The 23309-nt window shown below is 53.9% G+C and overlaps 1 protein-coding gene across 1 annotated transcript; it reads left to right on the forward strand.

Moving 5' to 3' along the window:
* Positions 1-3658: 3658 nt before the first annotated feature.
* On the forward strand, positions 3659-11825 carry MYMK (myomaker, myoblast fusion factor). Its single transcript, XM_010397797.3, has 5 exons — positions 3659-4014; positions 6357-6471; positions 8981-9129; positions 9973-10089; positions 11115-11825. The coding sequence occupies exons 1-5, from the start codon at positions 3880-3882 to the stop codon at positions 11259-11261; spliced, it is 663 nt and encodes a 220-aa protein (XP_010396099.1). The 5' UTR covers positions 3659-3879; the 3' UTR covers positions 11262-11825.
* The last annotated feature ends 11484 nt before the right edge of the window (positions 11826-23309 follow it).

The raw sequence follows: 23309 nt of genomic DNA on the forward strand, positions 1-23309 counted from the left end.
TAAGGAAAACAGCAGCAGGGATACCTGTGAGGAACAGGCATAATAGGTTTATTCAACAGGGAGACAGGAAGGGGGATTTTTTTTAAGGCTAAGTATTCGGCTAAAGCTGCCTCAGATGGGGCCAGGCCTTAGGGAGAATGGATATTTTAAGTGGCAATTTATTCCACTAATAAAATGAGAAGGATGCAGGTGCTTTGGCAGGGCTGGGCCTGGGTGATCAGAGCTGGGGCTGCAGCAGCGGCCGAGCGAGGGCTCCAGCACAGCCGGTGGCTCTGCCTTTATGGGGCTCCTTTCCCTGGTGCCAGGGCCCGTGTCTGGGTTCCAGCTGGCCAGGAAGTGTTCCCCACATCAGGATCTCAGCCCTGACCAGAGGCAGCAGTGGGTGGGGAGAGGTGTTTTTATCCAGGTGCTGCTGCCATCCCTTCTGCAGCCGGGCAGGGAAGGACTCGTGCCCATGGGCTGCTCCACTCCTGCACCAGGTGCTTCCACACCAGGAGGACTCTTGATCAAAAAAAGACAGGAAATCTTCACAAACTGGATGGTGCCATGCTGGTCAGATCACTCAGGGCTCCTCAGGGCTCTGCCACATCAACCTGCTGAGACCAGGCCACCACCCAGCTTCTCACCATCTGAGTGCACAAGCTGAAGGGTTGTGGGGATGAAAAAATCAACTCTGAAGTGATGGCAGGGGTAAGAAACAGTGCAGCATCGCAGCCCTTCAAACTGCAACCACGGGTAGAACTGCAGCTTCACTCTTTGTTTTTGGGTCATTGTCACCAGTATTCCCAGCCTGGCAGTGACTGGTGACACGCAACAGAGCAGGTTTCAATTCCGACCCAGTCTACACCACAGGCAGAGGAAAGATCATCCCATACTTATCCCAAGGAGAAAATACTCTCAATACTCTCAGCTGGCACAGCCCCCTCATCCCCTGTTCCAACATACACCGCTTTCAAACCATCACCCTCATATTAAAAATAAAACAAAACTCTCTGTGTCTCTTTCCTTCACTGCAACGTCTGAGTTGAAAGGGTAGAAGTGCTTGCAGAAAGCCATGGTTAATGTTACCCTGGAAGGATCCAGGACAGCATACCAGAACCTGGGTTTGGCATCTGGGAGCCACTTTTCAGCCATATATATCACCGTTCCTGCGTGCACGCCGGTCCACACGAAATTAGCCCTGTGGAATGCAGATTTAAAATCCCCTTTCCAGCAGCACTTAAACGCAGGAGCTAAAATTTGCTCTTTCTCCATTTCCTACCTGTTTAGGAAAGAAGGAGCAAAGTGCTGGCCCTTTGTTTTTTGGGCTCCTTCCCGGGAAGGTTTGCCCAACCCACGTCTGCACCGCAGCGTTCGCAGCCTGAACAAAGACCTTTTAAGCAGCAGCAGCTCCTGCCAGGAGCTCACCACCTGCCTGCCCCTCTCCTCCCCGTTTATTTTGGGGGCTCCTTTTCAATAAGAGCTGACACACGTGTGCAACCCGCTGGGAGCTTTTCCCCCCCATGCCTACAGCGCTGGCTGCAACCCAACCACCAGCCCAGGGTGTGCAGCTGGGAGAGAGAAAAAAAAAATAAGAAAGAATAAAACCCCAGCAACCTGTGGAATGTTTTCTTGCTCCTGAGAGCTCCAACACTTCCCTGCCTGGGGAGCGCCTGCCATGGCTGGCACTTGCTGCATCCAGCAGCCAACGGGGTTTCCTTTCCAGTGGGTGCCAGCTGGATTTTGGGCAAAGACTGGGGGTGAGGGGGATGTATTTAACAACTGCCCAATGGTATTTTTCACCTGATGCCATTTGCCTTGTGCACAGCCACCACCCTCGTATGTCCTTTTTGCACAACTGCTGTGTCCTCGCGAGTGGTGTGGGGGCTGCTTGGCACCCAGACGTGGAGGTTTGTCCTCAGCAGCAGGTTTTGAGCTGTGCTTTCACCTCTCTGACACGCCCATCTCACGGCCACAAAAGCAGGGCAGATGCTGTTTTCACAGCCAGGAATCCAGAGGGGTTTGTGCAACCTCTTAACCCCAAATCTGCCCAAAACCCCCCTGAGGACAAGCCCTGCTGTGCCCCACAGCACTTTGCTTGGTCCAAGCATATCATGCAGGAATAGCACAGAATAATGGATTCATCTGAGGATATGGCCCAGAAAAGGAGCAGGGTACTTTGGGGTGTGCTGAAGCTCTGCTTTCAGCTCAGGGCTGGACACCTGGGGAGCATCAGGGTATTTATGTGCTGGCTTGGAGGGATTCATTTTCACTGGAAATAGGGACAGCAGAGTTTTTCAATATTTATTGGTCAAGATTCAGTTTTGCAGAGTTTTGTGGTAAGTTTATAGCCTGCCCAGGCAGGAGGGCGGCTGGAGATGTGGTGTGGGCAGCATCCCGCGGAGGGATGCTGCCTGCAGCCAGCCAGGGAATGTGGACGGTTCCTGCAATATCAGCTAAAAACGGGAGCCCTACCCAGCTCATCTGAGCCGTGCCCCGGGGAAGGCTCTCGGCACAGAGTCAGTGCTTTAATGCCCTGTACCATTTCCCTGCACAGACACACACCCTGACTCCCCCTCCAGAGCCTTTTCCAACGTACTGGAGTGGTTTAAAGAGGATTTTTTTTTATCCGTGCGTGCCTGTCTTTCCTCCAGACCCCCTCCCGGGGGACAGGCGAGCCCGTCCTATCAGCCCCAGAAATGGTGGCTCCTATCACAGCTCCCACCCTCCTCCCCAAAGCCGCAGCCACAAAGGCGCTTGCTCAAGCGTAGCATTCCTGCTCCCTGTGTCCCGGGAACAGCTGTGCCGAAAGGATGCCGAGAATCCCTGCGAGGCTCCAAGGAAAAGATATTAACGCAGGGGGGGAGCAGCAGCGATATAATAAAAAGTCATAATAAAAGAGAGAACCACTGAGTGGATTAGCAGCCCAAACGCCGCTTGGCTTTTGGTTTCCTTTCCTCCAGCTTTTCTGCGCCGCACGACAATCCGCTCAAATTCCTCCAGCCCGGAGACGCTCGGCTCCTGAATTTCAGACAGAACTCCTGGAGGTGGCCAGGCTGCAAAGGCTGAGGGCACGGCTGGGAAATCTAACTGCGCTGAACTCCACCGAGGGCACGTAGGCACCGGCAGCAGGCGCTGGGTGCTGTACCACGCCAGCTCCTCGATGTCTGCACCCACTCCTCGTGTGCCCCCGTGGGGAAATAAAAGGCAGGTTTGGAGCTTGGTGTGTATCTCTCAAGTACATAAAGGTAGTAGGATACATCCCACTGTTTCGAAAAACCCTGGTGCCTGCCCCATGCCAGTTCTTCCTTCGTGGAAGTGCAGAGCAGAGAGTAATAAAATAATGCAAAGGATCCTCAGGGATCATCGAGTCCAGCTCCTGACCCCGCACAGGACAGCCCCAGGTCCTATCCCCGGCCACCAGAGAGGACAGATCAGTGCCTGCCCCTCCACTTCCTCAAGAAAGAGGATGGATTTTCCCTGCTGGACTGCTTCAGCAGCCCGGACCCAGGCTCGGCACCGGGGCAGCGGGATGCAGGGGTGGGATGTCCCCATGAGGAGCGAGCAAACCCACAGTCTTCACCCACCGTGAATCCAACTCCAACACCCAGCACAAGGTGTGCAAGGACAACTTTCCCTTTTACTCCTTTAGAAACACCCAGGACCATTTTGGGGGCACAAAGCATCTGCTGCCCGGAGCCGCCGGCTGCGTCAAGAATTCGGGATGAGACGGGAGCGAAGGCGGCGGCTGTGGCGGTGGCAGCTGTTCCCTGCCCGCAGCCCTCCTGCCACGCAGGGCATTTAAATGTTAAAGCACACTCCCCACGGCTGCTTTCTGCACCATTCCTGCCCAGCTCACAGACACCCTGCTCCCGGGAGCCGCCGGCCCACGAGGCACCCATGGGCTCGCTGGTGGCCAAGCTCCTTCTGCCCACCCTCAGCTCCTTGGTCTTCCTCCCCACCATCAGCATCGCGGCCAAGCGGCGTTTCCACATGGAAGCCATGGTTTACTTCTTCACCATGTTCTTCGTGGCGGTAAGCAGGTCCCAATTTCCCCTCTCCCTGCATGTTTTATCCCCCCAAATGCCCACCGTACCACTGGGAAGCTGATTCACCCAAGAGCAGCCAGTACAACCCCTAAAATATCCCTTTTCAGCTATTTCCCACTGTGTGTGGTGCCAAGCAGCTGATTCTCCAGTTTAGGATGTCCTACAGTGTGGTCTTACAGAGATTTAGTGGTGTTTTATGACCATGAGGTTAGGGAGAAGGTCTGGGTGCAAAGAGCCTTGACTGATTTGCAATGCTTTGGAGCTGGCTTTGCTCTTTGTTTTACAGCTGCTAAGTGGCCATGCTGAATTTGGGCTTTAAATTGCCTCCAGAATCTCTTGCTCTGCCTCTGTCATTTTAGCCAAAAGCGCATAGTAGTCGAATTATTGATTTTGCAATTGCCAGCTGGGGATGGGAGCAATGCTGGAGTCAGGGGAGTTTCTGCGCTGGGAAAGGAGAGACTAAAACATGCCGTTGAGCTATTAAGAAAAATAATTATTAACCCTTTGTGGGTTGAAATGTGTGTTCTACCCGGCTGTGATTCCCTGGCCTTCCTTTGTGTGGAAATAACAAGTGGAAAAATGTCTGTACGTATACAAACTATTCCTATTCCTGCTCCCAGCCACGTGCTGCCCTGGGCTTTGTATGCCTGCTAAGTCACTCCATACAGACACCAGCTAGGCACCCAGAGCAGCATTCCCACTGGAAAAAATCTCCTGTTTGACTACATGGCAATGATCTGCTAAAGAATATGAGGGAAACAGCTCAGGAACCCAGCTGATACTGCATTTCCCACTAATCCCCATCCATCTCAAGGCATCTCGTGAGGGTTGGCACATTCCTTGTACAGAGAAACTGAGGTAGGGAGTAGATAGAGGAACTTTTGTGTGTGAAAAGCTCTTTCACAGGGCTCAGAACCAGGTTGCTCTCCTATTAAGGATCCAGAGAACATCCCTGACCATTTGAGCTGATTAAAGCATGATGCAGGGGGAGAAATTCTGCCAGTTCTATTAAAACCACAGGACCAGTTAATATAAAAACATCCCTGAGTCGCCCAGCCCAGCTCCCCAGGGAAGCCAGACATCTACAATTTCATTTTGCCCTGGGTCTGTGTCTGCTCCGCCTCCCCGAGAAGTCAATAGGAAAATTGGCACGTGTTTCGACAGGAGGTGGAACAGGTCCTCTCCGAAGAGATTGAAGAAGCAAAGTGGGGAAGGGAAGGAAGGGAAAGGAGGAGAGGCAGCTGCCAGCGTGGTGGGGAGGGGGTAGGAAGGGCAGCAGCTGCTGCTGTTGCCTTTCTTGTAGCATCCCACTCCTCCTCCCGCAGCAGAGCTGAGCAGAGCAGTGAAAGCGCGTGGCCACGGCAGACAAGTGCCGCGACGCCGGCCAGGAACGCACTCTTTGTCTTCCACCCTTTCTTCCCCCCGGCTCCAGACTCCCCGAGCCCAAACGCAAGAAGGGAAAAGAATTATGGCCGTGGTGCAATCTTTTCTAGAAGCTGCAGCGAGCCAGAGGGCTCGCAGCAATTCCCATTATAAATAATATCAGCATCCCCACCGGGCCAGGACAGCGAGCAGCGTTCCAAGGGCGCCCTGCCAAGCGGAGAAGGGACTTCTTCAGGAACAGCAGAGCTCGCTGGTGCTGCCACTGCAAAACCTGCAGGGCTGAGGGCTGGCAGGAAAAGGAGAGAGCCAGGCAAACACTGGGAGCATTCCTCTGAGTGCACTGGAAAATGTCTCTTGGCGTGGTCTGCATTTATGTTGCATGACAATGGGGTTTTTTTGCAAATAACCTAATCAATGAGCTAATGGGCAGGAACCGTGGTTTTTAAGGGAATGCACTAATGAGTGAATTCCCCAGTATGCAGAGTCTGGCCATATAAACCCTGTTTAGCCTGGACAGTGACCTGGCATCCATACACATTTCATCAGGACACTCATTTTGAATTGTTTTACAAGAATCTTTCGCAATTAAAACCACAACCCCAGAGTCCTCCTTCGGCTGGAGAGGCCGTCCCCCAGTGCCCGGCTCAAAGCAGCTTGGTCATCAGATTGCAAATTCTGGCCAAGAGGCAAATTAAAGTCTGTCTTAGTTTGTACTAAGAGAGAAGAATGCTGATTCTTGGGCAATTTGCAACTGGGAACGATGACATTATCACTCAAATATATTCATTACTGCATATCAGTGATCCTGGTGTGGCTGACACTGTTCTGGCCTGGCTGGCTGTTCTCTCAGCAGCTACACTATTTCAAACCAGTTGATAAGAGCCTTTACCTTACTGGTATGTGGGTAAAAAACTGGTTTTCTAATACTTTTTTCTTTTTAAATAGTTTTACCATGTTTGTGACGGCCCCGGGTTATCAGTGCTGTGCTTCATGCGCTACGACATCCTGGAGTACTTCAGCATCTACGGAACAGCCCTGTCCATCTGGGTGTCCCTGATGGGTAAGAACTGCTCTGTTGTGGCTCCTGAAAGCTCCAGCGCTGGCAGAAAGGGGCTGGATTTGTCAGCATGGCTGGTGGGACAGTCAGTGGGCACAGTCCCCAGAAATGCTGCTCGCTCTGAGCTCCACCCGAGCTGCCACTGAAATTGTCCTTTGTGGAAGTCAGTCTGTGCTATGGATTAATCCAGTTTTGTATCATTAACACCTTGGAAAGCCATTATAATTGGCGGGGTCCAGACATGGAACTGTCCTGAGTGGTGGCTGGGGACGTTTTGGTCCTGGAGATAAGGAGCTGTGGCACCTGGTGTTGGTGGTGGTTGGGTGTTCCTCTGCCTGCACCAGCTCTTCCACATGTCCCTACAACAGCAGAATTATCTCCTTCAAATGACAAGAACACTCTGGCAGCCTTGTGCTGCAGTTCAAGGCAGGACAAGGCTATGAGATGACTGAGTTTGAAACCTCATATACCAGGGAATTTTCCATTTCTCCTCATCTTCCCCATACTGGGCCCATCAGCTTGTCTTGCCTCACTTAGGCACGTTAAGAAATGCAGAATCTGCCACTTCCCTTGGTAGCATGGGAATCAAAGTGTTTAGTCAAAACAAATATAACTTCCTGGTTTATCAAAAGCCTGGGCTGGGCTGATGGGAATAATAGATCTGTTCAGAAAAAGCAGAAATTTATTTCACTTCCTTTTTACTATAAATCCCACCCCTTGCCCTGTTATTCAGTTTTCCTTTTCCCACATTCACTTCACTCTCTTTTTCCTCATTTTGTTCCTTATTTGCCACCGAAACAGAATGTAACAAAAATGGAAAAAAACACAAGAAAGACAAAAAGTTCAAACCTATCATTTTCCCATTTTGTCACCATGACTTTTGGAAGGATGTGAGTATTGCTGGAGGGAGAAGAGAGCAGGTTCAGGGGAGAGAGATATTCCAACAGCAAAGTTTTGCTTGAAAATTTGGACCATTTCTAACCAGTGCCCACTCCAGACAGAGTCCCCATTTCTCCCCATGATGAGCTGGGATCAGCACTCTGATGTACAGCCCCAAAATGCCCACAAAATTCCCCTCTGCCCCTCAGGGCTCCAAGGATGGTGCAGGACCTCCAGCTGGGATGGGGGTTCCTGCAGCCTCAGAGCCCAGCACAAGCCAGGGTAACACCTCTCAGCTGGGCAGGCTCATCCTGTGGGGATGCAGCAGCGTCCCCCTTCCAGGGCATGCAGTAGGATAAATTTTCCATGCAGGGAGAAATGTGTGGGGAAAATACTGCCCTTAGAAATGGCTCTGTCCCCTCAAAATGCGAGTCCCAAGGGGACCCCCCTCTGCTCACGGCACCTCAGTGCTCTCTCTGCTCAGCTAGAAAAGGCAACGAGGCAGATCATTTCCAAAGGGCATTTTCAGTGGATAACAGCGGTGTCAGGGTAGGGCAGAGCTGATCCAGACACTTTGGCTCCTTGCAGCAAAATTCAACTTGATTGCTTCATTACTGCGTTCAAAAACCTCGCGAAAAAATACAAATCCTGGACTACGAGGTTTAAAATATTGACCCGCTGGGAAACAACAGAGATTAAAATGCGGACATTATCCCTTAGCCAAACTCCCTATAAAAGCATGATCCAAGGACATGGAAGGTGTGGTGACTGAAGCCCAGGGAAGCCTCTCGCTGTGGCTTGTAAAGCCCGAGCGCACATGTGCGGACGCAGACCCTCGGGCAAACTTCCCGGAATGCAAATCCAGGACAGCCATAACACAGCTGTGCAAGCTGGAAAAGCATGGAGCCCACTGGGATCCATAACTTTTATCAGTTATTACCCCATTCTGTGCTAAACAAAAGCCTCTAATAATTTACTCACACTGGCAACTTCCAGCTTGCAAACCCCGGGCAGGTGCCGGCGTGGCCGGGACCCCATTGCACCAGCAGGGGAGTCCCACTGCACTGGGTTGATGGAGCCTGTGCCAGAGTGACCTGGCAAGTTTGGGAAGGCTGGAGATGCAGGATGAACCCAGGAAATGACTGGGGGCTTGTTGGGCATGAGGGTCTTTGCAGTCACCTCTAAATTCTGGGTCAGGGAAAAGGGAAATCATAGAATCATAGAGTGCTTTAAAGTTGGAAGGGACTTTAAAGATCATGTTGTTCCACCCCCTGCCATGGGCAGGGACACCTTCTGCTACCCCAGGTTGCTCCAAGCCCAGTCCAACCTGGCCTGGAACTCTTCCAGGGATCCAGGGGCAGCCACAGCTTGTCTAGGTAGGGAATCTCCTTTAAGCTTCCCTGTGCAACACTGAAATAAACCCCTAAAATCAGCTCCTGGACCCACCACTCAGATGGCTCAGGAGGGTTCACTTTGCCCCATGTGCCTCAGTTTCCCCAGCAACGTGACATGAGAAGGGAAACCAGACACGGATGGAACGCTGAGGGTCCCCAGGGCAGATCCCAGGAAGGCTTTAGGGGGGCAGCTGGAAAAGGGGGGTATGAGCTGATGCTCCCTGTGCTCGGTCCCTCAGCCCTGGCAGAGTTTGACGAGCCCAAGAGATCGACATTCGTCATGTTCGGCGTCCTCACCATCGCCGTGAGGATCTACCATGACCGCTGGGGCTACGGCGTCTACTCGGGCCCCATCGGGACGGCCGTGCTGGTGATCACTGTCAAATGGGTACGTGGGGCAGGGCACTGGGACGGGCCTCTGTGGGATGCTCCTGGTGGGGAAAGGGCTGAGCCCTGCATGGAGGAGTCCAACCTGTGCCAGTGATTTCCTCCTCAAGATCCAGCTCTCGATCTCACAGTGATTGAACAGCATTTCTCCTTTAACCTGAGCAGAAGGCAGGCAGACAGCAGCCTTGGTGATAAATGCCAGATTTGATTGGTCTGAGCAATCTACTACACCTCCTGTCCCTGCAGCTCTAATCAGGAGGAACGTATTTATGGAGTTTTTACAGCTACTCAGAGGCAGAGGGATCTGGTGAACTGCCCCAGATCTGGGGAAGATGTGGATAAAACACGGTGATAAAGTGGGGAGGAATCTGTCTGCAGTCTGCCTGAATCCAGCTGGGACAGTCGGGCAGAGTGCAGCAATCTGTGCCCCACTCACAGCACGTGCTGTGGACCCAGCTGGGAGGAGGGTGGGGAAGCCACTGGCAGGAGTGGGCAAGGAGTGATGGGATAAAAATTGCAGAAAGATGGTGCCAAGCATCGTGGAAATACAGTGGTGCAAATCCCAATTATAAACTCTCACTAAGCCTGCAGCTAAAAGCAAGTGGCTACCACGGGGAGGGGATGGGCAAGGAGGAGACCAAGGCATGGGAGCACCCTGCAGCCTCCAGTCTGCAGATGCTATGCCGAGATCTGCTCTCCCAGAGACTGGGTTTGTGAGGGCACACACTCCCTGAGCTAGCTTTGGGACTGAATATTAAAAAACCAGTATGATTATGAGGAATGAGTCTGGAGCAGCCAGCTAAATCCAGGTGAATACACTTGGTGTGCTTCTCCTTCCTCCCAGCTGCAGAAGATGAAGGAGAAAAAAGGGCTCTACCCTGACAGGAGCGTCTACACCCAACAGATCGGTCCTGGCTTCTGTTTTGGGGCGCTGGCACTGATGCTGAGGTTCTTCTTCGAGGTACCTGTGTGCACACTCACCCTCCCCGGCTTTACAAGGTGTAAGGGACATCACCAGGAGAGGAGACTTCCCCCTCCACATCACTGGGCTGCATCCAGCCTTGGACAAACCCCAGCTCAGGCATGGGGCTCCAGGGTTGGCATGCTGGGGTCTGGCAGCAGCACAATGGTCCCTCCATGCTTGTCCCCATGCCAGCCCCTGGTCCGTTCGGGGCAGGTGTCACAGCAGAGTGATGCTTGGTTTCTTTTTCCCCCTTCAGTGATTCACAAGGACATGGGATGTGCTTTCCTCAGGCACACGTGGTCCTCAGAATGGCTTTGTCAAGTGCGAGCAGGGTTTTTTGGAAACTGGGCACAGGTGACTTAAGGACACATCGCAGCGACGCGGCAGGGACTGGATCCGACCCAGGCACAGCCAGATCCAGAGCTGGCTCACGCCAAAGAAAAGACTCTCAGTGGCTCCCAGGGGCACTTATTCCTGTGTTTATATCCTTCTGCTCCTGCCGCTGGCCAGTCCCCCCGTCCTGCTCCGAAGGGTCCGTGTGTCCCGCCGGGCAGGCGATAACCCCCTGACAGAGCTGCCGGCCGTGCCTGCGCTCAGCCCCGCCGTTACAGCTGCTCTGTGCTTTGGGAGCTGCGAGATACAACCTCACAGGCATCCCCAAGGATTATTTTTCAAAGCATTTAGTAATTGCAAATTCTAGCAGAACATAAAAATGTCACTTAGCAGAAGCCGCCTCCCCGTGCGCCCCGGCCTCGCCGCCGCGTCCTTTGCGGGGTAATGAAACACTTCATTCAAGAATTGGGAAATGTGCAAATTAGAACGTGTTAAATCCACTTTGCTTTAGGTGTTTTTTTTTTTTCATTGGAAATCCTTTCTTCTCTGACAGCAAAGGGAGGCAGAAGGTTCAGGAATCTTTTTTATTCCCTTCCTTTTGGCTACTTGTAGAAGTTTAATGTTGCGCACCTCACGTGAGCCCCCGGCCTCGCTGCTCCCGCTTCTCACTGCGCTCTCCCTGCCTGCAGGAGTGGGATTACACCTACGTGCACAGCTTCTACCACTGTGCCTTGGCCATGGCCCTCGTGCTGCTGCTGCCCAAGGAGAACAAGAAGGCCGGGAGTGCCGGAACCCCCGCCAGGCTCGACTGCTCCACGCTCTGCTGCTGCGTCTGAGCCCCCGGGCACGCCGGGCACGCGTGTTCCTGCTCCTGGGGTGATTTTCCTGCAGCCAAAAGGAAAATGCCTGCCTGCTGGGTTTTCCTGTGCACATCAGCATCTTTTCCCACCGGCTCGGTGTGCACTCTGGGGTTTTCTCCCCCGGGAAGTTTTCTGACTAACCGGGGTCTAGTGGAAGGTGTCCCTGCCCATGGTGAGGGAGTTGAAACGAGATGGGCTTTAAGGTCCCTTCCTACCCATCCTGTGATTCACCTTTCCACTGTCAGCCCCGGCAGGGTTTGCACTTCCAGTTTGGTACACATCCGTATTCTCCCAGGAGGAGCACTCAGCTGGACTGTGACCTGTCCCCTGCCCCAGGAGACCCCTGCACTCCCAGGCCATGTCACCTCCTGGGCTGTCCCTTGCACTGACCTGGCAGGACCCAAGTTGTCCCCTCTGTGCAGGTTTGCCCAGCCTGAGCACACAAAGCTTCGTTTGCAACGCCCAATTAACAGAACCTGTATTTTTTGTGAGATATTAACTATTTTATTTATGCATTCTCTTGATGTAAATAATACTAACAAAGACTTTGCCAGTGTGCGATGCCAGCATTTCTTAAGCGGGGCAGGAAACTTTCCAGCTCCACTTGGCTCAGTCGAGGGCAGATGCCAAGTCCAAAGCAGGGCTCTGGGCATGGCCACCACAGCCCCTCAAACCTGGAGGGAGCTGCAACACTGGGCACTTTGTCCTTGCAGACCTGCAGGCGCAGGCAGCAGGTGCCTCACTGGTATGGAAAGTACATGGAAAATGAGAGGCAGAGAAAAGAAGCTCCTGGAGGGAGGGGGGAGGGCTGTAAGCCTATAACATCTCCTCTAACAGACTATTTACTATAGCAGAAGTGTATGATTTATTTAGACTGTCTGGGAAAAAGGCCAAGACTATATGTCATGGACAATTAGAGCAGTATTGATATACAGAGATGTCCACAGAAAGCCCACATTAAGCCTGGGTTCCTCTGGAAGAGAAATCCACCCCAGTCATTCATCAGAGCAACTTCCTGCGACGGGGCAACAACCAAAACTGACTGAGCTTCCAACAAAAATATAAATGAATTATGAACCCCCAAGCATCCAAGAGTCACTGGCAAGTGGTGGCACAGCTGATGCAGCTGCACACAGAGGCAGAGCAAGCAAAGAGCTTTCAAAGGGTTTCCCAGCACCTAAACCAACACAGCTCCGTTCCTTCCCAGCATCCAGGCCCCGGGATGTTTACAAGATGCTCTCAGGGTTTGCGTGCAAGGCTGTCCTCGTTGCTTGCACGCTACTGGAGTGCTTTGCCGTGTGAGGGCTGCTCAGGGTGGCCCCAAAAAACAGGCCCGAGTGCTCTGATTCAGAGTGCAAGAGGCAGCTCAGCACTGCCTGCAAGAGATGCCTCTGAGAGTCCACAGCTGCTTCCCAAGGGGCCACCCCCATGGGCCTCCCGTGGCCACACTGGCTCTTCCTGGGTGTTTGTCATCCCAAATGTAAATTCTCAACGCTGACCCTTCCCAGGAGCCTGACCAGCAATGCCAGCAGCCTCCATCGCTTGCTGCAGCCACTGATCAGAGACTCCATTGCCCCACCAGCTCATTTTGGGACTGTTTGGTCCCTCCTGGGCTGCAGTGATCGGCACAGCCCTGCAGCAAGCCCTGGGGACACGGGCAGCGTGGGTATGGTGAGAGCCTGGTGAGGGTCCAGTGCTGGGAGGAGGGCACTGGCTGACCACGGCACCCAACTGGCACTGAGCAAGAGGGACCAAAGGTTGGCAAACCCCATGCAAACAAGGAGGGCACATTACCTGAGGAGCAGCTGAGTAGATAAAACCTCCTGCTCCCACCTGCCACGTATCCAGCTGCAAAAAAACTCCTGAAATTGTCTTGCACACAGCAAAATCTCAAGCAAGGTTTGCTTTGTCCCCTCCTTCTCCCTGCTGATGCCCCAGGACACTGCTCCAGCTGTGCCAACCATCCATCCCTTGGCACCCCAGTGCAGGACCAGCACCCAGCCTTGAGACTGACACACACCTGGGCACACCCACAGGTTCCCTGTGCTGGCATCAGCCCCGAGCTGATGGCAGCACCCGGCACCCCGACACCAGAGGAAGGTGCAGGGCTGGATCCACTACCCCAGGCAGGATATCCCCTGCAACACCAATGCAGGGAAATATTATAAACATCTACAGCAACGTAGACAAAACAGTCTCTCGTAACCTTTTAGCGCTGCCGAGAGCTTTGCCTGTAAGAGCTCTTGAGCCCCTGCCAAAAATTCTGGCTGTTTTCATAAGAGTAGGTGTTTTCGTCTAAGGTGCAGTCTGAGTGCTGTGACCTTTGTCATGTCTGCTACTGAAATTTCCTGCTTCTCTGTTATTCTCTTCTTTGGTAAGACGATATGAAACCCAAAACTTTTATTGCCCCTTTTAAAGTGTCTTTATAGCTCCCCGTCTACTTCATATACTGTCTTACTCTCCAGTGCTGGGATATTACTTATGGGATCCGGGCTTGATGCTGCAAAAGGCATTTGGGTTTCACGAAGCCCAAACTGCCTGGGCTTTTTTAAGATCAGCCGGGGGGGGGGGAAGAAAAAAAGACAGAAAATAGGAAAAAAGGAATGAGAAGGGAGGGACTGGGCTTTCCGCTCTGGAGGCATCAGCATCTGCTACCAGCGCAGCCTCCCCCGCCTCTGCCAGGCCTCCCCGGGCACAAAACCCAAACTTTGCTTTGTGTCTGGGTCAGCATGGGGTGCCCACAGACCCTGTGGGGATGGCATTGCACAGCATCTCTTCCCCGGCCTCCATCCCCTGCCAGCTGTGCCCTGGAGCTGGCAGCTCAGATGTGGCCGGACAGCACAGCTGGTGCCAAAGCAGTGTGCAGCGGCTGGGGCACATCTGCCCTGGAGCTGGCACTGGGGGAGGCCAGCCCTGCTTGTGGGACTCCCATGCACCCCATTTCCCAGCCCAGTTCCAGCACCAGGACAGACACATGAAGGATGTGTCCCTAGGGAAGGGTTGTGGGTGCCCATGCTCCGTGCTCCCAGTCCCATCCCTCAGGCTGTTCAGCATGACCTCCCTGTCATCCTAGGTGACAAAGATCCCCTGGGATCTCATCTGCACACTCCCCAGCATCCCCACTGCAGTGGGAGCAGGGATCTGATGTGCCAGAGGGGAGAGGGCTGGTGGAACTGTCCCCTCCAGGGGGACATTCTCCCCCACTTGCCTGCAGCGGGACTGGCAGAGAAGGGAATTAGGACCTACTCCTGCTGGAGGGGAGGCTTCCAGAGATGTCTAGTCAGGCTCTGTGCCAGCTAATCTTCCAGGCAAACTTTATCCAGATCCTTTTGGCTGCAGAAAGTGAAAAACCAGCCAAACCCAAATATAAGAGCCTGGTTTCTGCTGCCAGCTGCATGGGGCACTCCAGAAAAGGCCTTATCACCACGGGATTTTGAGAGATGGCTTTGGGTTTTTTTCCACATGCTGCTCTTCCCTCCTCACCCTCCCACTGTCATTCCCCCATGCATGTTCGAGTGTTGAACCGAGCCAGGTCAATGCAGATGGTGGGGCTGAGGTTTTCCTCATGCCCACTTTGAAGCCCTCAGGCCACAGTGACACCACCCCACTTCAGAGAGTGCTGTTGCTCCATCCTGAGGCACCACAAGCTCATTGGGAGCAGACTCCTTCCTGGAATTGCCAAAGAAACCAAAGTTTCCCCTGGAAATTCAGGAGCAGTTGTAGGGGCAGGAGCCCTGTGGTGAGACCAAGGGAGAACGCTTGTCCTCCATCACCCTCCAGTTCTGATGTGCCTGTGCCCTGTGAGAGGGATAAATCAGGTCTGCAGGGGCAAAGGGCAGTCACCAGCCGTGTCCTACACAGCCCTGGGGCTCCACAGCCATGGGACATGGTGCAAATGCACTGTGAGAACCCAGCCTTGTCCATCAACCTGGAAAAAAGGGGAGATGGAGTAACTGAAGCGCCTATATTGGTATCTCTCAGCATCTCTCCAGCTATCCCAGCCCCAATGAACATCCTTTTAGAGCGTACAAAGAAGGTCTCCTGCTCTTCTGAGCAGTAACAGGAAGTGCAGGGTGGAGTTAGGGCAGACACAGCCACAGGAATCAGTAAAGCGGTACCTCCTGCAAGGGTGCGAAGCTGCCTAACCCAGCACTAATGAGAGAAAAAACACATTAATGCATCAGGAGTCTCCTTAAAATGCCACACAACGGTCCAGCACGTTTCTCTTCCCTCCACTTTCCTCTCAGCAAGATTCCCAACCAAACTTCCCTGCCCAGTTTTTGCAGGCAGGGCAGCCCCCTCCCGCTGCCACTGGCAACACTGGGGTATTTTTTGGGCACCACAGACAGACCGAGCCACTCAGGGGCACAGAGGAGCTCAGCTGCAGCACCACAGACAGCTTGGGGTCCAGCAGGGAGCCCCTCACACAATCCCAGGTGTCCTCTTCCCCCAGCAGCACCAGACACGGACACGGCTGTGGACTCAACCCAAGTGACCAAACCCCGGTGTCGGGCAGGGCAGGTGCGGTGCAGCCGGGCCCTCTTGACCCTTCCAGGGATGCTTTCACAGCTGCAAAATCCTGCTCCAGGCCCAGGTTTGGTGTCTCCAGCCTCCCCGCTCCTCCGGCGGAGCGGTCCCAGGGAGCGGCAGTCCAAGGTTTTCGGTTTAGGCCAATCTCCCAGAAATTCTGTCATCATGCAGTGCATCACGCACACTCCCGGATCCGCATTACACAGAGGATGGCTCCGCTCCAGCGCCTCTTAAAGTCAGTGGAAAAACCCTCCCTCGCTACGATGGGAGCTGGCTCGGGCCCTGTACGCTCTCACAGATACCATGAAGTTGTTTTAAGCTGGGAATATCTCGTGGCCCCAAAGTTTCTCCTGGAAAGGGACAGGGCAGGGGGTCTGCAGAGCGGGTGCTCTGAGGAAAGCTCCCAACCTTGCAACCGCCTTTCAATGAGCATTTAATGAGCCCTCGTTATCTGATCCACGTGCTCCAAATGCAAGGAAACCGCTCAGGTTTCCAACTGCACACATCACCTGATGCTCATAAAACGAGCTGATGTGTCTGGGAAGCCCCAGACCCAAAGAAACATTTTTTAAATGGGGGGGAAAAAAAGTCAATTATGCTTTAAAAACACCCCTGTGGGCAGACAGGGATGGTGGTTGCTCTCCCCTGCCTTCCTCTGGTTTTCCAGCAAAGCAAATGTTCACTGATAAAACTCACAATCTCCTTATAAAGGCAGGATCGTTTTGCCTGTAAAAGGGAAGGTTTGGGGGAAGTTTTACACACGTCTCTGCTCTCTTTATGTCTTTATTTGCATTTTCATTTCCACAGTAGTGGAGCTAATCTGAATGGAGCAGGAGCGAGGGTCCAGGTTACAACCAAAGTATCAGGTAGCACCTTCACATCTGGAAGGGATTTTGACACAACTTCTCCCAGACTGTTACAGACAGTTTAAAAGCAAAATCTGATAAATAGCAAATGTTTAACAAGTCAATAGGAAGCTGCATTTGCAAGAACATGTGGCTCTAGCCGGCCTAGCACCGCCGCACTGCCAAGGCCCTTCAAACGCATCCGCACACATCCCCACAGCACGCGGCAAGGGGCTGCCGGGCTCTGCCCGGCCCAGGCTCAGTTACAGGGGGAGGATTAAACACAGATGTGTCTTTGTATGGCCAGACATCTCCAGCTTCAAAGCCTGAGAGGGTCCCGAGCCTCCCTGCTTTGGTGGTAAGGGACTGGTTTCTCCTTCCCGGCCTAAACAGAGCCCCGTTCGTTTCTCGTGAGCCTTCAGCCTCATGTTTATGGTAGGAAGAGGACAAAGGGAGCTGAAGGGCTCAGGAAAGCACTGCAGAACCCGTTGTCACAAACCTCCAGGCGTGCTGGGCACTGCTGCCCCTGTCACGGGTGGTTTTGGGGCTGCACTGACCAGTGAGGCCCCACTTAGGTCACAAGCACACAAGGTCTCACCCCAATTTTGCACAGCTTGGGATCCATGAGGGTCCCAGTCCACAAGGCAGAGGTGGATTACACCCATTTATACCTGTTTACGCCTTTGAAAATCCTTCTCCATCTCCTGGGAGCCACAGCCTCCTCAGGACAGAGGTCACTGGCCACCCAGGCAATGGTCTCCTGAGGAAAAGTGCCACAGGAGGTGAAACATCCCGACACAAAATCTCTCACAGTGTTGCAACCCTGCCTGGTTTGGGGAGACTTCATTCCCAAAATGTGGGAAGAGGCATTAAAATGGAGAGAATTATGCAAGGAGCGGGGAGCAGAGGGGGAGACGGAGGAAGAAGAAGGGACCAGGAAAACCACCAGAAACCCTCCAGGATGCCTGCCTATATTTACAGATAATGTGTCCAGCCCTCTTGCCAAGTCCCACTCATTTGGAGCGGGGCTCATGTTTTGGATTAATTTTAAGGCAGTTCCTAAAGCATCTCACTCGCACAAGGAAGAATTTTTGCCTCCTTGGCCAAGGTGACTTTTTAAAAAATCTCACTCGCTATTTTTCAACCTCTCACTCATTTAAAATTGTCATAGCCCGGGTGCTGCGGGGGCACTCGGTGCAGACAGTTTGTGTTCTGGCACCCACCAGCACCACAGAGCATGCTGAAGTGGGGTTGGGTGTGAGGATGGGGGGCCAGGGGAGGATTTCCCTGCAAGTCAGAGCCCTTCCCTCATCTGTGAGCATCACTAGACCAAGCTCTGAGGGCAGAAATAGCCCCTCCTGCACACCCACATCTCCCCAGGCATCCACCATGGGCTGCTTTAAAGTTTTCCCTGTAAACTCTTCCACAGAAGGTCAGGCATTTGTTTTTTTTGAAGTAAAATATTGTGTGGACACATGAATGTGCTCTCCAAACCAGTGCCTTTTGTCTGAGGAATTAAATTCCAGATATTTCCCCCAAACTGTGACTGTCCTGTTGCATGTGAGTTCTCTGCTCAGAGCCTCCCCAGAAGGAGCCACCTCAAGACGTGCCCCAGCTGCTCAGTCTCTACTGGGAGGATTCATCCCAGAGCTGTCATTCCCATCTCCCAGCCACAACATGGAGACAGTTTTGGAGGAGAAACATGAGAACAGCCACTCCCAAAACCTCCACCCAGCCCACCTTCTCACCCAGGCATCTGCAGCATCCTAATCATCCCGGAATCCAAAGCACGTCCACGCAGGGATTTCAGATGCTTCCCATTTAGCTCCAACGTTTGCAAAATGCTCAGCCACTGACTCACAGAAGGCCAGGACAGCCATGGCCCTCACTGCACCATGGCAGGATCGAGTACACCACCCCAGAGGGGTTTTGGCAAAAAAAAAAGGGGGATTTTTGGGAATCAAGCAGCCCTTGGTACTAAGCAGCTTTCCCAGCACACCCAGGGTGAACGAGCAGGATGTGGGGCATGGAAGTTGCTACTTTTTGCTGGTGATCCCACATGCCACACTGGGGTTTTGAGGCGCGATCGGAGCAATGGAGGAGAAAAGCACAACCTGAGAGGGATTGGGAAGGGGGAGCTGCAGGCACAGCTCAGTGTGGGGCTGCAGAAGGTGCAGGAAGGGAATCCAGGGGCTGCGGGATGTCAGGAGCCACTTGGCTGCTGCTTGGGCTTTTGGGAGCAAGGGCCGGACACTTTCTTTCCCTCACACCTCAAGCCCTAAAGATCAAGTGACAACAGCAGTGATCAGAAATTGTCCCTTTGGCTGGAAAAATATAAATCACAAGATCTCACTGTTCCCTGCATCCAGAGGCACCAAAAGCAGCATGAGGACCTCCTTCCCACAGCAGCTCTGCTACATGAGCATCCCTTAGGCCCTGGGGGAACCCAGACACACAGAGGCAGCCACAAAAATGAGACAGATATTTGGGGTTTCAGTTAAGCACGACCAGCAAGAAAAGTCGAGCTTGCGTTTGACTGGATTTGGGAGATGAAGTTTTAGGGCAGCTCCATGGTTTTATGTAAAGAATCAACCATAACCTCATCCCACGAGGGAAATGCAGAAATTCAAGGTGCCTCTTGTGCAATAGATGCTGCTCCCTACTCAGGCAGGTCTGGGATAGTGCTCAGAGTTTTGCTGCATCCCTGTCCAGCCTAAAGGAGAGACCACACACAAAACGTTTTCAGGATGCCAGCAGCTGTGCACAAAGCATTTGGTTTACATTAATTATGTCTGGACAAAAAAAATAAAAGGAGGAGAGGAGGAGAGCAAGCGAGTGGAGAAGACAGGAGGGATGCAGGGAGGCTTCTGCATCGTCCTGATAAGATCTGCTCTGATCCCACATGCAGGTCACAGCACACAGCGGGTGTCTTAACACCTCCTGCCACCCAGAGCAGGCCTGCATGGCCCCTGTGAATACCCTGGCGAATGCAAAGCACAAACAGAGCCCTTGATGCTCTCAAAGACCCCATGGGACTCTGTCCCCTGAGCTTTATTCCCCATTCTGCTTCCCTCTTTCTTCTTCTCTGAGCAGAAATGTTCCCAAGAAAGACCAAGGCAGGTACAGCAAATGCTGCTGCTGGCAGTTACCAGGGTGGGAAGCAGCACATGAGAGGGGAAGAGGTGGATGGTAAGAGGAGTCATTAAAAACAGAAAAATGCCCTTTGTTCCACAGCTGTGCAGAAACCCCAGCAGAGGCTGAACAAAGCCCTTCCCCGTCTCCTCTCCAGCGAGTGCTGCGAGCAGCGGGGACTCTGCAGGGTCAGGAACTGCCACCCCACAGGGATGGACACCCTATACCAGCACAGACCTGTGGCCCCCCTGTCCCCTCCCCAAGGGCAAAGGAGCCTGGTGAGGTGCAGGCTGAGCCTGCCTTGCCTTGGGCTTGAGCAGCCAGCAACAAGGCTGGATTGATCAGATCCCCACAGAGGAAAACCCACCATGAAGAGCCCATGATGCTGCTCACTGGAGAAGAGGAGAAATTTTGGTCTCACCCTGGGCTGCACCAGCATCACCCCACTGGCCCAGCCCCAGGCTCAGCAGCACCCAGAGGGACATCCAGCCCCGAGCTCCCAACAGAGGACACCTGCCTGCAGGGGCTGGGCTGAGGGCCCACAAGAAGCTGCCTGTGACCTCCAGCAGCTGCACCCCTGCCACGCCCTGCACATCTTCATGCCACACATCCCCATCCCATACAGCCTCCCTGGGCTCTGTGTGCCCACGGGCCCTTTGGCAGTCCCTGAGCAAGGACCTTGCTGTGACAGGAGCTGCACAAATCCTAAATACATTCCCATCCCCCAGGAGCCAGCAGCCACCCAGCCAGGTCCTGCTGCAAAACAAGTGATGTCAGGTGGCAGCACTGCCAGGCACAGGCAGCTGAAAGAGCTTTGCAGCCATCCCAGAGAACCACAGTGGTCAAGCCCCTCACTGGCAGCAGCTGCCCCTTCCCAAAATCCGCTGCTCTCCGGGGCAGCCTCGCTGCTTGATGAACTTTCGCGTTCCAGCAGCAGCAGCGTCTCAGGGGGCCCAGCCTGCGCACGCCAGAAGCTGGACTGACCCATGTCAGAGGTGATTAATTTATCAGGCTTTTGGCACCCACCGCTCTCCGCCAGAAAAACAATATCCCAAATTCCAGGCCCTCCCGCCCAGCAGATGTGTCTGCGGCCAGGGCGGCCATTCCAGCCCGGCTCGCAGGAGCCGCTGCAGGGACGCAGCGCCCGAGGCTCCCGTGGTGCCGGCTGCTTCCCCATCCCCACTGGGAATCCACGGGAGAGCCTCCTCCGGGAGCAAAGCCCAGGGGGTTTGTGCTGGGCTGCCACTCCGGTGGGTCCAGCCTCTCACCCTCTGGAGGTGGCCGTGCTGCCAGGCCACTGAGGGGGACCAGGATGGATGCTCAGTGATGATGGGATGTCACCTCACTGAGCCCTCCATCCCAAGGAGGAGCAGCACCATCGTGTCACAGCGCTCAGCAGCCCTCGGAGCTGCCCGGCATCGGGAGCATGTCTGGGTTTGAACCAAGGAAGCACTGATTCAGGCCTAATTAAATTAGCATTAATCTGTTATCATCAGAAAAACACGCCAGGCCTCGAAGGGACAGATTAATGAAGTTGTTATTAGTGGAGAGGGTCAGAGGATGGGGATGGGGCACAGCATCGCTGCAGGTGCTTGTTGAGGCCCGAACTCTCCATCCCTGCCTCTATCAGGGGTTTATAGCAGGAAGTCAAGAGGGCAGTGATACCATTCAGAGGCTGCAGAGCACTTGGATGTCGGGCAGCCAAGAAACGGGAGATTTTTCATCCTCTCCCCCCCACTTCACTGCCTCCCCCTGGGTTTCTAAGCAGGGATGGGAGCCCCTTTGGAGCACAGGAGCAGCCAGTCCCTCTGCCTCCCAGCACTGGCTGTGGGGAGACCTGCTCCTGGCCCAGCTCTGAGCTCGCCCTGACGTCAGGGTGAGGGGTAGACGGGGGGGAGACACGGGCAAACAGCCTATTATTTATCCCCGAAAGGTCACCGAGCACCTTGGAAGGCGCTGGAGCTGGATCCCCACGGCCCGGAGGGGGGCCAGCGTCTCCTCGAAGGAGAGGTTTCACAATTCATCCCATTTGCTCGCTGTGGCATTTTCATCACGGTAGTTCGACTTATGCAATTACATAAAAAACATCTAATGAAATCTCGGTGACACAAAACATGAACGTTTATATTGGCCTCCCCGTGCCGCGGAGTTGATCTTGGCCGGGCCGTCCAGACAGACATTCTGCATTCTTCAGAGATTAAGCACTGAAACGCTCCGGAGAAACCCAGCTGCCCGCTCCCCCTGCAGCCGCGCCGCTAATTCCAACCACATGCTCGCCGGCCGGGAAAAGGGAACGCGTCCCTTACACACACACGGGCACCCCCCGAGTGCATCCCAGCCGTGAGCACGCGTGGATGTCCCTAAATAAACAGCGCAGCGAGGCTGAGAGCTTGGCAGGGAGCGGGTACAAATAAGGTGCTGCCGTGGGATTGTTATGGAAGTGAGAGGAGGAATGGGTAATCTGGAGTCGGGAGGCTGACCCTGCCCGTGCCACACCTCGCTGGGTTATCAGCCTGGGAGATCAGGCTCCAGAAGAAATCTGTGAGCCCAAGAGGCTCTGGGCAATGGAACCCTCACCCTGGTTTGGTTGCCATCTCCCCGCCTTAAAAATTCTTTTGCCTCCCATTAAAATTAAGCTCATCTTTAAAATAAAGGAAAAAGAAGGGAAGGATGAGGCGTGGAGGGCAGGGGATTTGTCCTCAACAGCACACCGAGAGCTGGGCAAGGAGTGACAGCCCTTGGGGAGAAGATACCCCAGCCTGATATTGCCCACATCACCCCTCAGGTGTGAGCGAGCCCCGAGCTGCCGCAGAGCCACAGCCAGGTGCCAGCGGGTGATGCTGCTTGTGGGCGGCCACAGCACTGACGAGCAGAGCCACCTCGCTGTCACCAGCCAGCACAAATCCCTGCTCCCACCATGGCCATTCCTGTGCTCTAAGGCTCAGGGCAGTGATTCCACTGCAAATCCCATCTCTGTTCCCATTGCATCCTGAGGAACGCAGCTCACAGGTGGACAGGCTGTCCAGAAAGGCACCTGTCACACCAGGTGACACCACCAGAGCAAAAGCCACTGCAGCACTGCTTGCAGTGCTCCAAACCCTGTGCAGGCCCTCACTGCTATCCCAGGACAAAGCAGGGCAGATCCCAGCCGGAGCCAGCTCACACCACCAGCAATTTCTCCAGATATTGGACGGTTCAGGGACGGGACCGGCACTGGCTCACTCTGTTGTGGCCACCAGGCTCCTGCCCCACACCACTGACCACAGCTGGAGCTCTTGGAAAGCCCCAAACTGTCCCTTTTGTGAGAACAGAGGGTCTGAAGCACAAAAGCGACCAGCCCCTGTCCCTTGAGCGGTGCCCTCATTTTAAGGGCGAAACTCTTTGTCATCCTACAAACCATCGGCAAAACAAGATGTCAGGGCTGAAACTGCTGCTGGCACCGATCCTGCCAGGGCGTGGGAGGGATCCAGGAATAACAAGGGGGGGGTCAGTGAGCAGCAGCCCCCTCCCTTGGGCT

This window comes from Corvus cornix, chromosome 17 (assembly GCF_000738735.6).
Source record: "Corvus cornix cornix isolate S_Up_H32 chromosome 17, ASM73873v5, whole genome shotgun sequence".
NCBI classification, from domain to species: domain Eukaryota; kingdom Metazoa; phylum Chordata; class Aves; order Passeriformes; family Corvidae; genus Corvus; species Corvus cornix.

What these genes read in the sequence shown, in the direction of transcription:
- MYMK (XM_010397797.3), top strand. Translation starts at nt 3,880, where the DNA reads ATGGGCTCGCTGGTGGCCAAGCTCCTTCTGCCCACCCTCAGCTCCTTG. An exon ending in CATCTGGGTGTCCCTGATGG is followed by an intron (nt 6,472 to 8,980) that starts GTAAGAACTGCT and finishes TCGGTCCCTCAG; the next exon opens with CCCTGGCAGAGTTTGACGAG. An exon ending in TGGTGATCACTGTCAAATGG is followed by an intron (nt 9,130 to 9,972) that starts GTACGTGGGGCA and finishes CCTTCCTCCCAG; the next exon opens with CTGCAGAAGATGAAGGAGAA.